This window comes from Prunus mume, linkage group LG2 (assembly GCF_029339155.1).
Source record: "Prunus mume cultivar Tortuosa linkage group LG2, ASM2933915v1, whole genome shotgun sequence".
Classification (NCBI taxonomy): Eukaryota; Viridiplantae; Streptophyta; class Magnoliopsida; order Rosales; family Rosaceae; genus Prunus; species Prunus mume.
In genome coordinates, this window is record NC_142699.1 from 37,144,194 (window position 1) to 37,158,754 (window position 14,561).

Consider the following 14,561-nt stretch of genomic DNA (forward strand, 5'->3'; position numbering starts at 1 on the left):
ATGGCGTCCTGGAGTACTTCAACCCCTCTCCCTATACTCCTCGGCCTCCTGCCCATCCTCCTCCTCCACCCCCTCACCACCACCTTCGGCATTCGCCTGGGCATCGTTCACCGTAGCTCCCCTGACCTTCCCATCTTCCGTGAAGCCCCCTCCTTTAAAAACGGGGAGCAATGTGGCTCCGAGAACACAGACGGCATCCACGTGGCCATGACCTTGGATGCCAATTACATCCGGGGCACCATGGCTGCCGTCTTTTCCTTGTTGCAACACTCAACATGCCCTGAAAATCTCTACTTCCACTTTCTCTCAGCGCATATTGCACCAGAGTTCTTTTCAAGTATAAAGTCTACATTCCCTTATCTGAACTTCAAGACTTATGCCTTTGATTCAAACCGGGTTCGTGGGAAGATATCAAAGTCTATAAGACAAGCATTGGATCAGCCTATGAATTATGCAAGAATTTATCTAGCTAATATTCTTCCACCCAACATGGGACGAGTTATTTACTTGGATTCAGACCTCGTTGTGGTGGACGACATTGCCAAGCTATGGAGTGTGGACATGGAAGACAAGGTGGTTGCTGCACCAGAATATTGCCAGGCAAATTTCACACAGTATTTCACCCATACGTTTTGGTCTGACCCTTATTTGTCAAAGACGTTTCAGGGAAGAAACCCATGTTATTTCAACACAGGAGTGATGGTGGTGGATGTGGATAAATGGAGGAAAGGAGGGTACACACAGAAAGTTGAGGAGTGGATGGCATTGCAAAAGAGAATGAGGCTATACAATTTGGGGTCTTTGCCGCCATTTTTGCTGGTTTTGGCTGGAAACATCAAGGCTGTGGATCACAGGTGGAACCAACATGGACTAGGTGGTGACAACTTTGAAGGAGAGTGTAGGAGCCTCCACCCAGGTCCCATTAGTCTTCTGCATTGGAGTGGGAAGGGTAAGCCATGGTTGAGGTTGGACTCCAGGAAGCCATGCACCGTCGATCACCTATGGGCACCGTACGATCTCTACCATTCTTCTAGACACTTTCTGGAAGAATAAAAGAGGAGAGTGAACTGTGAAGGGAGAACATGCAAGTCCATGAGATAAAATGCAGATTAAACTATGCACATAACACATGCCTTGGTTGGCATGTGCTCCGAGGAGGCAGAATCAGATCGGATCTTGGGTTCTTTGCGCCTTCAGTGTCACTATTGTCGGCAGGCTCCGGTAGTGAAGCTGGGGGCCTGGATGGTAGAATTTTTTTGACTCTATGTTAGAATGTTGTTGCCAAGAGTAGACCATCCAATTTGTAAATGTTCATTAAAAGTCTTCTTTTATTGGTTACGAACCTGTCAATTGTAGTGGTTCAGGGACCAAATTTAAAGGAATGACTTGCAAACCAATTGTAATTAAGTACTTAACAGAAACAAGAAAACCATACGAGTTACATGAATGATCTCTTCAGAAACTTCAATGTCTGAAAGCTGTTCCATACGAATCACACCATAAACTTGGCCTTCCATCTTTCAAACACCAACTCCTATCTACGAACGAAGTGTCGGTCCCACTACACTTGGACTTGGAATACTGCTGAAACAGGACGACCCAAAGTTGAAAAAAATTGTCCCACCATAAGCATTGGACTTTAAAACACAAAGAACAAGTCTAGTCAAGATCAGGGTGTGGTCGATTAGACAGAACACGTCGTTGACCCTGAATTTACATTTTAAATTCCCGAGTTGCCATCAATATCAATCCCCTATACTTTCGTTGCTGCAGCAGATGGGCACCTACCCAATGTATTCCACAAAATATAATCCCCAGAAATAACCTGTTTACCAAGTGAAAGACCGACAAGTACACACTCAAATTTCACATTTAAATAATTAATAGTATCAGAAGAAAAGAGAAACCGAGAAGAATTTCTCTTATAGCCTTTGAAAATAACTCTGGTCGAACTAATTAATGAAGATTTGAAAATTATTTGTAGCACTGCCATGATGATATTTAGTCAAGCTTATACATGATACCCAAAAGTCATGCAAGGAAGACGCAAAATTAACTGCAACTACAGCATTCATGTCAGTGCCTCTACCATGCCAACATTTTTTGCAACATAGAAAGTAGAGCTTGAAAATAGAAAAGTCTGAAGAAAAACGTACCTGAGTTGAGAACTCCACTGGTGCTTTGACAGCTGGATAAATGCTTACCTGCATGTAGCACAAACAATTAAGAGAGCCAGCAAACAAGCAAATGCTATGCAGTTTTAACGTGTCAACAGGAAAACGGAAGTGATCGTCAGATTTGGGCATGCTGAGATTTGGAAAAGTGGATAATTCTGATGGAAACTAGAGAGCAATGTATCAACGTGGTAAAAAGAGGACATCTTATTTTCATAATGGGAAACCAAAGGATAGAAGTATATATAGCACCTAAATACAACAACAAAAACTCCTAATGTTACCTATTTCTGGGTTGCTGTAATGAACCAGACCATGAGAGGAGAATTAAGGAAGCAAAACTTACCGATTTTGGATCAATTGATATTCCAGACAAGGAAGCCCCAACAATCTTGAAAGACACCTGCAAACATGAGTCGGAAAATGCCTGGCTCTGTTAGCTCCTCAATAAATGTCTAAACAAGTACAAAATTCCATTTAAACAAATTATGTGCTTGACTGGCTCGGAAAAAAGAAAAAAGAAAAAAAAATTATGCTGGACATATTTTGTAGTTTCGTTACCTTTTTTAGTATGCAATTCATTAAGATAGACATGAGCAAGAGTATGATAACAAAATGCGAACCAAATCTAATTCCTTTCCCAACATTGAACCACTAGAATGGAAACAACATTTCCAATTGCCAACAGACTTTTTTCATAAGACATCATTCTCGGTTGCAAGAACTCCAACTAAATATGAGAAAAACATAGAGGAAGCAAATACCTTGGCGTAATTGTATGCATGCCAGCAAAATGGCTCCTCCAAATCAGCTGGCTGAAGATCCTTGCTCATTTTCTCCATTAGGAATTCATCTATATTTACCATACTATTATTGTTACCATCGGTCTCAATATCGCTATCTTCATCAGCTATGCTTCCAAAGGCCGAACTAGGAGGTAATTTTTTAGGTTTCCATGGTGCAAACTGAACTTTCCCAGGGAAGGTTGCCTCAATACTTTTGGTGAGTCCCCTCCCACCCATTACAATCTTCCATTCCACTGAATGGTCTGTAGTGGAAACTATTCCAACTGATGGAGTGCCATCAAAAGATACAACCCTTCTTGTCGGAAAAGGCATAGTCACAGTACAAAACTCCATAGTGAGAGGAGATTTGTAACCATCCATTAGCCGCAGTTTGAATAAGAAATCACCTTTATCTTCAGAGACCATCGACAATTGGTAAAATCCCTTTATGGGAGGTCCAAGACCACAGACTGCTTCGTAACGCATTAGAACAAAATTGCCTAATGGTGGTGAAAACATCACAGCTTGCTTATCAATACCTTTTTCTGGAACTTGAGCACAAGGATGAAATGATAAAACTTCAATGTGATCTTTCAAGGGGAAGGACACATCAGGCAATCCTTCTAAATCAGCTCGACAATTGATTTGACCAGAAATTGATATACTATCTGGAATCTCGTCTCGGTCATACATAGCAGCATGGACAGTCTCATGAACTGAGAATAGCATTCTCTGCCTTCCTCTGTATAGGTAAGGTTTCCATGCTGGTTGCTTGAGGTCTGCTGGAGGAAGATCTGATTGTGAAAAGCCATTAACCTTAATGGAAATAATATTGGGGAAGCTCAAATCCAACGGTGTTCCTATATGTACGATCAACAAGCACATAAGACACAAACCAGAGACAACTAAATGCAAGGTAATCCACCAAATTGCCACTAGTGATAACGATAGTAAAGAAATCTGAGATGAGAAATACCATAATAAAAAGTACCAACCAAAGGGCATTGAACTACTTATGAAAGTTCGAAGTGCATCTTTATCTAAAGTCCTAGAACCAGTCCTGTGAGCATCTGATGTAACAGTTCCTGTCACAGCACCACTGGAAGGGGTTGAGGATGCAACTGGTGCAGCTACAGGTTTCGCCCTCGAGGAGATGCTTGATATCCCTATACTGCCAGTTAGTGAATCTAACAGCCCACCCACAGATGGAGATGCACTTACAACCACCTCAGGTTCCCCCACATCGCCAGGTTATTATGTCACCAATAGCATGTGCCACCATAAATGCACTAAGGGGAAAAAGAAAAAGAACTGCTTAATGTCTTTGGAGAAAGTCTTACATGCCAATTACAAGTAGAAGTCAGTTTATAAAAATATGCAAGCCCAGCTCCCTTCTGATAAAATGGAGGAAAGACACGTAGTGAAATGCAGAAAAAATGGAATCACTTGCATCCATTAATTGAAGGGAAGAACAAGAAATGTGTATAAGAAGGTTTTTAATTTACACATACATCCGGGACACACTAATCTCATTATGCATTCTAAAAAATTTAATGTGCCCCATAAGTTTAATTCACAGGCACTGCTCATAGGTCAATTTACAAGTTGATTCCGAAATCAGTTTGATGTTGAGGAGAATGAGAAAACAACTAACACTTCTAAGTATGATATTCTTCCTAAACAACATTGCAAGTAACTTACCATACCCTGTGATGGACGGAAGATCAAGCAGAATGGAAGATATACTGTCCTCCACTCCAACAGCAATGCCACAATCAGATCTATTACATAATGTCATGTACGCCTTCAGATGCCTGGGCTCCACCAACGGAAATACAAGGATGACATAATGGCCCTTTGTGTGCAAGATTAAAGGCCATAGCACATTACTATCACCGTCCTCTTCTTTGTTTATATAAATTCCTATTATATGACGTGTAATAGGATCATCAAGCCAAGAATCCGAGCCCTCAGCTGACTGACTCACACGTACCCCAAACCCACGAAGAGACCCCTTCCCTAAACACATTAAAGAAATGGTTAGTAACATTGGAGAATCAGAAACGCAGTAAAGTTACCATAACCAACAAAAATCACTTGTAATACATAACACATTTAAATCAATGAAGTAATATTAGCACATTTTCTTACAATTCAAACGCACCGCCCTCATAGTTCAAGCTGTATAATATTTGTAAACACATTCTCACATGATTCGTACAGCTACAGCCTAAGAAAACAAAACAAGAGAAACAAGAAACAAAGCACAAATGGTTTTCGATTTTCAACTGACCTTCTCTTTCTATCTACAAATGCAGCAGCTAACTCTGAATCACTAGGAAGTGAAGTAAATACTCTGTAATTAAGATCACCCTCGGTAGAGGTCTGTTTTCGCTCTTGCAAGTTCCCCTCCACCGCTTCTCTACCACCGGAAACCTCCTGAGTAGGAAAAAAAAAATTAAGAATAAAAACAAAATTTGTAAGACTCAGATTTCATAAATCCCTGTTTGGCTGCCAAGAAACCCAACCAACCAGAGAGTCCAGTTTCCAATCTTAGCTTTTGCACACCAATGCAGAAACAGATCCTCATCCAAGTGGTTGGCTTTAACTCAATCAAGTTAATAAAATAAACAACTTTTTGTTGCTGGGTTTTCCTCAGAAACCCATCAGAGCCTTGGATTTGAAAAGAATCAATAGCTTGGGTGCTAATTCGATTGGATTTTGGAAATTGAAGCAGAAAATTTGTATCTAAGATTAGCTAAGTTTGTGGTTGTGCAATATATAATGGCAGGAGTATAGGTTAATGTGTGAGGGGAAGACCTGGAGAAAACGACGGCGTCGAGACGGTTGAGGATCCAGATGGCTCTGATGCTACAACCTCCGGTCATGGCTTCGCTCAGCAACTGACTAATCGAGAACTGAGAGAGATAGAGAGACACAGCTCTGCAGGTTCTGGAAATGGTGACAGATCTTCGACGCTCCGTTTTGGAATTCGTTGACAACGGCGTCGTTTCAAGGAAGATAATATTATGCCCCCCAACAAAAGGATGTAAGTAGGAAAAAAAAAAATTCTTGTAACATTGCTATCCCAGCAAATACCACAATGATAGAAAAGTGATATATGTCATTCTGTTATTGGCTAGGAATAGCACTTATTATCTCAGTTACATGAGAGTTTCTCTCCTAATATAGGGGAATTATTCATTTGGTGCGTATAAGGACGTATTTTGTAGTAGTTGGACGATAATGCCCATTTTTTTTTTTTTTTTAGAGTAATGCTATTTAGAGCAAGTGCAGCGCTGTTGGTTTGCCCGGGCAGCATGGGGCTTAGGCCCATCTTTTGGCTCCAGTGCACAAAGGCAAGACTAGGCAATTGATGGGGGCCACAAACTTGGGCAAGCCCAAAGGCAAATCTTGCCTAGGTTTGTTGATGTCATTGACGACGTCAGCAACTAAATTTTTTTAAAAAAAATTGAAAAAAATACCAAAATTTTCAGAAATTTATATATATAAATACCTAGTCCTCTTTTTCACTTCTCATGCCAAAATTAATGGTTTAAATATAAAAAAAATATAATAAATTAAAATAAATAGTAATTGCCCTTGCCCTTGCCATTTGGGTTGGAAATATGTCACGTCACTCACTTGTGTTTTTGTTTTTCCCCTTTCAAATTAAGTAATTTATATTTTCAACTTTTCTTCTTCTTCTTTGTATCCCTTTGGCTGCCCTTCTCCTTTCTTTTTGGCCTTTGGTCATGCTCCTGCGATCTCTAACAACTCTCCCTCCAAAAAGAAAACCAATTCTTTGATTCAACAAACCCAACTGCACAAATCAATTAATCAAGAAAATCCGAATTGATTCTCAAAAATCTAAATGCCTATTTCACTAGCTATCTAGAAAATCCGAATTGATTTTGAGATCTCATATTCTCTGGTCATGTCGCTAGGAATAGGGTATTGCTAGAAAATCTAAATGCCTATTTCGCTAGCTATCTAGAAAATCCAAAAATCCGAAAGAATTTTAAAGCCTTGGTGTGTTGCTAGGAATGGGGTATTAGCTTTCCAATCAAATGGGTAGTATGGTGAAGGATAGAAGCTGAACAATTCCCAAAATATGAACTATTTTTATTTTAAAACTGAATGTTCTTCCGAGATGGATTGATGCGATTTGTCAAGTTTCTCACGTGGCTTGGTGGTGCTTGGAGATGTGGCAAGCAGTGCACCGGTGTTACTGGATTTGATGGAGGGAGTGTTGGGTAGAGAACGAACTGCAGCAGGCTACAACGTGCCACGAACCTGCGTATAATTAATTTAATTTTGTTGTTTTTAAGGATTATTAAAATAAAGAAAATAAAAGTAGAATCTACACAGCAATATTCATTAATTGAAATGGCATGACCACATCAACTGTCACATAAGGTGGTCAGTTAATGTGATCAATCTTGTGTGTCTAAACAACATTACTCTTTTTTTTAAGAACCTTTTCTTTTGAGATGAGTGATAATATACTAAACTCACAAGCATTACACAAGTGGGTCTTTTGCTCTCATTCATTTTTGGCAAAACGTCACTTTTGGTTCATGTGGTTTACCACTTTTACCACTAAGGTCCCTGTGGTTTCAATTTGATCACTTTTGTCCCTGTGGTTTCAATTTAAAGCAATTAGAGGACAATTATTAATTTTTATCAAATTCTTCTAACTTCTGTTACTTATTAAGAGGCAATTTGGTCCAAAAATTATTAACCAATTTCTTCCTTTTTTAAATAAACAATATTAATATAAATTAAAGAAAATTACAATTTTAAAATAAATATATAACCTCTCTCCCCTTCTCCTCCTAACCCGACTGCCCAACTAACCAACACCCAGCCAGCTAACCACCACCTTCCTGTAACCCAACCAACCACCATCACAACCACCCAAGCCCACCCCAAACTAAAATAACCAAATTGTGCCAAAATCAACGAACAATGCTTGCTGGAACTTTGAAATCGTTTAGGATTAAGTTCAAACCAAAATGGGTAAGAAATCGAGGGGGTTTTCTGGGGTTGGCGAGGCTGGGGTTGGTGGGTATGGACTGGAGTTTGGGGTTGGGAGGGATAAGAAATCGAGGGGGTTTCTGGGTTTGTGGGGGGAGGGGTGAAAAACCAGAAGTCTGCAACATTACAGCAAGCATACAGATACACAAGTCTGCAATATTTAGTTTATTATTGTTTGCTACAGAATATACAATGTAATACAAAATAGAAACACTGTCAAACTCAAGCCTCTTCCGATGAGACTTTGCTGTTGCCAGGCTTACCAAACCACCTCGCACAACTATGCCTTGCAAAAATCATCTCCAGAACTCAACTCGATTCGACTCTTTTTTGAACTGTCTTGAGCGAATTATTTCCGTTAACCAAGAGACAGAAAAAGCGGAGAAAGAAGAAGCCAACCAGAGAAGGAACATGTGGAAGTCTTGCAACTCAACCCACCTCATCTTGGTTCTCCTTTACATCTCCAGCCTTGCAGTCCTCACTCCAATCCTTGCGAACTAGGGGGAAGGTTCTCAGGATTTTTTATATTTAAAACTAATTTCCCTAAAAATTTATATTTATATTGTTTATTTAAAAAAGGAAGAGAAGTTAGAAGAATTTGACAGAAATTAAGAATTGTTCTCTAATTGCTTCAAATTGAAACCACAGGGGCAAAAGTGATCAAATTGAAACTACATGGATCTTAATAGTAAAAGTAGTAAACCACAGGGACCAAAAGTGACGTTTTGCTTTCATTTTTCTAGATTGCCTTGGAAGTTTGCTCTTAATTTTGAAATGGTGCGAAGGTAGATTTTCCGTATGGTGACAAATATGATCCTACTTTCTTCTACAAAGTTTGGTACTATGTAGATGATCTCTTCAAGTGAACTGAAGCAGCTACTTTATGATTGCTTAGATGATCTCTTCACATGGACACTGGTGATGCTGCTACTGCTTTTATTATGGTTGCTTATGTTGTTGGGAGATGAGAGATTCTTTTTTATCATATGCTTCCATCATGTTCTGGATATTGTGAATCTCTTCTTATGTTATATTATTCAAGTATGAGATATCATCATCTTGTGCTTCCAAATGATCTATTAATTGATTATACAATACTTCAAAAGCCTCTTCTCTTATTGTGCTCAACTTGAAATTATGTGTTTCATAAAGTCTTCTTGCTAAAATAGGAGAATAGATCTTCATGAAATGGGACTAGTATAATAGGTGCAAATGGATGTCATTGAACAATTGTTGTCGTGCCAGTGATGCTCCTCCGTATCTCTTGATATCTTCATTAATAGGAATATTTGTAGTTTCAAATTATGGGGTCCTTGGGTTTACTTCAGTGGTTGAGGTGCTCCCCCTCCCCTCATGACTCACTTTCGAATCCTCTCGAGTGTGTGCCCCCTCTCCCTTATCGAAGTAACTAGAAAAAAGTAGTAACAAATTCTCGAGGAATAGATAGTTTATTGTGAGAAATAATTATGCCATGTGTTGAGCTTTGATGCTTAGAGGTTTTGGGTTGACGAAATTACCCTTGCACCATTAAAAAAGTTGACGGAAATACTAACTTATTCTTCAATTGCTACAAATATAAAACCACAGCGTTAAAATTGACGGAATTGAAACTACAAGATAAAAAATAATTGAATTGCCAAACTACATCTACATGATTTTTAGCCTATATATTATACTTAAACCATTCTGCATGAATACTTGTGAAACTAGATTGACTCTTCTCCATAGATAGAGATAGAGATAGTAACTTACGACTTTTTTAGTCTGGAAGGACCCCGAAGTCAGAAATAAGTTGACCTAAACTCCCGCTGCTCCCTCTTTTTTAGCCTTCAATAAAACTATCTTTCGCTTTTAATACTCTCTCTCTCTCTGTTCCTATTACGACTTCCAAATTCCAAATTTATTTTTTTTTCGCTCTAAAAGGTTTTCAACCTTCGAGTTAGGTCCTTATAACACATGGTTATAAAAACACAAAAATAATGAGTGAAGATGATTGCCCAATAACTTCTTTTTGCTCAAATAACATTGGTGGAAAAAATTCGAATACAGAGGCTCATGTGTAAGAAAAATTCGAGTCTTCTTGGAAAAAAACAGATTCATGCATATATTTCATTCATGTCAACTGACAACCACTAATAACACTCAAAATAATTACAAACATTTTGTTACAAACATTTATTACAATATTAAAAAAGAAGTTGCCCCCTAAAAAACACAGGCAAAATATTTTGAAAACAAAACCCCAAAAAAAAACATCAGGCATGTGCGGATAACTGGCTTGTAACTTGAGAGAGGCGAGGATTTGGCTCCAGATTTTGCTTTTCAGTACTTTGGTGTTCATGTTCTGAATTCAGTAAGCGCAAAAGATGTACATAAATACAAGTGGAGTTTACAGGTCCACGCAAAGATAGGATATAACAGAGGCAGCCCTCCGTTTGGTCCTCGAGCTAACCTTACACTTCTCGACCAGGACCTTCTTTATGTCAGGGCAACTTGAAACCACAGTGGCTACTCCAGAAGAAGTTATACCCGGACAATACACCATGTGGCAGGATGCAAGCATTGTGCAATGTTTAACCAAATGGTTTATACCAACATCTGTTATTTGACGGCAATGAGACAGCACAATGTCCTTCAGGTTTGGACAGCCTTCTCCCAATTCAGCCATTGCCATATCCCCCAAATTCTTTTCAAAAGAAAATTATGTTAGGTTGAAAGAAGGATTGTTGAACGTGCCAAAGATATTAATACATGTGGAGCACGTGTATAGTCCACAAAGATATTGTGTTTGCATCAATTATACTTGCCAAAAAGATAATATAAGAAGATGCATCTGTTTGTTGGGAAGAATGGGGGGGAAGAGGGGAGAGAGGGAGAGAGAACACACCTGGAGAACACTGACGTCTAGGTAACTAAGTTGTGGGCACCCTCTTGCAATGGCTATCAATCCAGCATCACCAATTTGGTGGCATCCACTGACATTTAGATATTGTAGCGAGCTACACTGAGCAACAGCAATAAGGGCCTCATCCCCCACTCTAGTAGTAAAAGGTAAGGTTAGGAGATGTGAAAAATGATATACAATGTTATAGACATCATGAAGTAATATAGGTTGTAGATTCCGAATGACAAACATTAAAAAAAAGAAGTTAAATGAATGTTTGAAACAGAAAATTCTCAACTGAGCAGACAGAAAAAATAAGGATCTGACTTAGAAAAAGAAAAATAGAAATATTGTGTTAAAAGAAAACTTAAGAGAAACATACACAAGATGTGAAGAAACTTTACCTATCACAAAACCGGAGGCTAAGGTCTGTGAGAGACCTACAATTCTCTCCAACCGCTACAATTCCTGTGTTCCCAATCTACAACAAAGGCAACAGATATACATTGTGATCAATAAATCCAAATAAGTAAATGACTCTAAAAATAAGGAATTTTTGACAGAACATATATAACAAAAGAATATTTTCAACATAATGGAATACATTTCCCAGTATAATATTACATTTCAGAAAAGGGAATATGATTCTACAATCTGACATTCTCTTATTCCTGCAACCTGAAAAATTGTTCTGCATCTAGAGTCCAAGAAGAATATTTTAACCAAGTAAAATTAACCAAGGAAATGTTGAATAACATGAAAATTTTGCAAAAATAACTGGGAACCTTGAGAGAGAGAGAGAGAGAGAGAGAGAGAGAGAGAGAGAGACCTCATAACATCGACGAATGTGAAGTTTCTTCAAATTTCTGCAGCCTGTAGCTATACTGCATATGGCCTCATCTCCAATACTTGAGCAATCTACCAAGTGCAGAGCTTGCAAGAACTGACAGCCCCGTCCAACCTCACTGAGTGCAAAGTTGCCTATCCTTTGGCAGTATAACAGTGCTAACTCAGTAAGACGCCTGTACATTTTCAAAATGTTCAGATTAACTTACCATCGATACACAAATGGATACTTAAAAAGACCGCCTAGTAGGCTATTGACCCCCAAAAAAACCATAGCCATGCAATTTCAGATGAAGCAAAACGTTAGAACCTAAGAAAATATGCAAGAAACATATGATGGAGTCTATGCAACTCCTTAACTACTGGAACGTATGGCATGACATCATACTCAGAAAACAGTGAAACAACTGTTTAGCATGGTGTATTGAAGAACACAATCATCAACTCCCACTACTGACCTAAATGTAAAATTTCCAAGGATACAACTTCTGAACGTACATAATTTTCCACCTACGGTAGAAACTAACTGCTAAACATTCATTTCATCCAAAAAAAAAAACTGCTACACATTCATGCCAATTTTATCCATATAACACATTAAAAGAAAACTAGTGAAAGCATGTCGCTTAATGGAATTCTTCAACAGTTTAGCAACATCTATAACTCAAACATGGCCTCCACTCAATGCATCCACACAGTTACCAGCTAAATTACCAATTTAAGTTAAGCTGAGAGAGCAACATACGGGCAAGATTTGCCAACGGATTCTAGGCCCATTGTTCCAATATTGTGGCACCCATTCACTTCAAGATGTGTAAGTTCCTTGCAGCCAGTTGCAATTGATTCCAAAGCATTGTCACTCAGGAAGTAGCAGTCACTAAGAATAAGATTTTTTAACTTCTTGCATCCATTCCCAATAGCACTTAAACCTCTGAAATGTACCAGACATGAAAACAAAGAGACGGTTATTTAACTTTGTCAGCGGAATTAATGAAATGAAACAGACAAACGCAAAACTTCATATTGTTCTCAGTAATCTTAGAAAATAATGTCTACATGCACAATCTGAAGTTTACACAAGAATCCCATGGATTTGGGTGCATTCAATGTGATACAGTAGAGAAACAAATGCTGAAACTTGAGCAGGTATTCAGTATTCATTCCAAAAAGAAGCTTCGTATTGGAAAGAACTCAAAAAGAAACTACTAGGGATAAAAATAACAGGTTCGTTAAGTATGTAAATGTAATTCCATTACACTAAAAAATAAGTGAAACATCAACATGAGGAATAACGAGTACTAACTTATCAGTAAATCTCTGGAAGCTATACAGAGCCAACACCTCCAGCGACGGACAAGAAGTTCCCACAGCTGACAAAGCTTCATCTGTGACATTAATACATTGTAGCTTCATAGATTTCAAAGCAGGACATCCTTGGGCCACAGCAACCACCCCTTTGTTGTGTATGAACTCTGCATCCAAAGACAAGTTCTTGAGAGATTTGCAGTGCAACCCCACTGCTTCCATTGCAGTATCAGTTATCTTTGCACAAGCAGCGATACCAAGGGACTTCAATGACTTCCCAACGCCAAGCGCTAATTCAACCAAACATACGTCAGTCAATCCCTCGCAAAACCGCAAATTCAAATCTTCAAGCTGCTTGCAAGACTGTCCCACGGCAGCTAGGCCCTGATCTCCAACATAGCAACCCTTTAGAAAAAGAAAATTAAGGTTAGCTGGTGAGTTATGCAGCGGACTTGACATGTATATCAACTACCAAATTTCAATGTGATTCACTTAATGAAAAAGACCCCTCCTTTAATGAAAGCAAGAGTGCAAGCAGCAAAACGGTACCAAAAACAAAAACAAAAACATTGCACCGAAAATGAGAACAAAAGTCCCAATCTACAATGCCCATTGCTGAGCATTAGAATAGACTCTAGAAAAATGGTAATTCGTAGGCAATATAGAGCAATAACCAGAAGAGATTAAAGCTTAATTAACCAAAAGCTCACCTGCAAATCCAATGATTTCAACAATATACACTTTTCGGCGAGCGATATCAATCCGAGACTGGAAACACTAGAGCACCAGATTAAGCTCAACTTTTCGAGCTTCGGAAAGCCTTCACCAATAGCAGTCAACCCAGCATCCGATAAACTGCATGAATCAGACCCAGCATCAGGGGACCCATTTTTCTCGCTGGCACAATGCAGCTTCACCGACGAAACCGCAGCAATATCAGTCCTTCTCCTCCTCCCCTTGAAACACAAAACACAAAAACAATAAGACCGCGTTTGCTTCGATGAATTAGAATTATTCGATTTGCATTGAATTTAGGGATTGATTGATTACAGGGGGCTGACATGGAAGCGAAATGTTCAACCGCTCGTCAATGTGAATGGTACGGACGTTGCGAAAGCGGCCGGCGAGGAGGTCAACGACGAGGTCAGGGCTACCGGTGGCGCAGATGCGGAGGGTGGTGCGGCTAAGCCGCTCGAGTGCGAGCCACCGCTTGCAGACGAGCGAGCATGCGTCGCGGCTGGGCTTGGAGTCTAGCCGCCCGAACATCTCGAGGATGAGCTCGTCAGGAAGAAACGTGTTGATCTGATCATGGCCTCGCATCGCAGAGAAGTTGAGATTTCTGAGGCTCCGAGGATGCCCGAGCTAGAGAGAAGACGAGGTTTGGGGATCGAAGGAAGAAATGAATGAAGAAGGTCTTTGCATTTCTCGGGCGTTTCTTTTCTTTTGTTTTCACAGGTTAGCGGTGGAGTCGGCGGTTAAATTGCGGGGCGGTTTGTGATAAATGCCCCTAGTTGTTGTGTAGACTCT

The 14,561-nt window shown here is 39.4% G+C and overlaps 3 protein-coding genes across 3 annotated transcripts; 1 reads left to right on the forward strand and 2 right to left on the reverse strand.

The window, feature by feature from the left end:
* Positions 1 to 1,053, forward strand: GATL4 (galacturonosyltransferase-like 4). The gene has a single exon (XM_008224823.3). It carries the CDS (start codon positions 1 to 3, stop codon positions 1,051 to 1,053), a length of 1,053 nt encoding a protein of 350 aa, XP_008223045.2.
* A 319-nt stretch (positions 1,054 to 1,372) lies between these two features.
* LOC103322876 (clathrin adaptor complexes medium subunit family protein) lies at positions 1,373 to 5,986 on the reverse strand. Its single transcript, XM_089046131.1, is given in 10 exon segments — positions 1,373 to 1,825; positions 2,157 to 2,204; positions 2,521 to 2,577; positions 2,939 to 3,819; positions 3,955 to 4,207; positions 4,209 to 4,248; positions 4,666 to 4,973; positions 5,249 to 5,343; positions 5,346 to 5,398; positions 5,780 to 5,986. Coding segments are annotated over 10 exon segments (1,875 nt in total). The 5' UTR covers positions 5,848 to 5,986; the 3' UTR covers positions 1,373 to 1,753.
* A 4,090-nt stretch (positions 5,987 to 10,076) lies between these two features.
* Positions 10,077 to 14,511, reverse strand: LOC103322873 (F-box/RNI-like superfamily protein). Its single transcript, XM_008224821.3, has 8 exons — positions 14,085 to 14,511; positions 13,745 to 13,990; positions 13,033 to 13,439; positions 12,475 to 12,660; positions 11,713 to 11,905; positions 11,288 to 11,364; positions 10,887 to 11,037; positions 10,077 to 10,685 (listed from the first exon to the last, which is right to left on the reverse strand). The coding sequence occupies exons 1-8, from the start codon at positions 14,352 to 14,354 to the stop codon at positions 10,389 to 10,391; spliced, it is 1,827 nt and encodes a 608-aa protein (XP_008223043.2). The 5' UTR covers positions 14,355 to 14,511; the 3' UTR covers positions 10,077 to 10,388.
* Between the last annotated feature and the right edge of the window lie 50 nt (positions 14,512 to 14,561).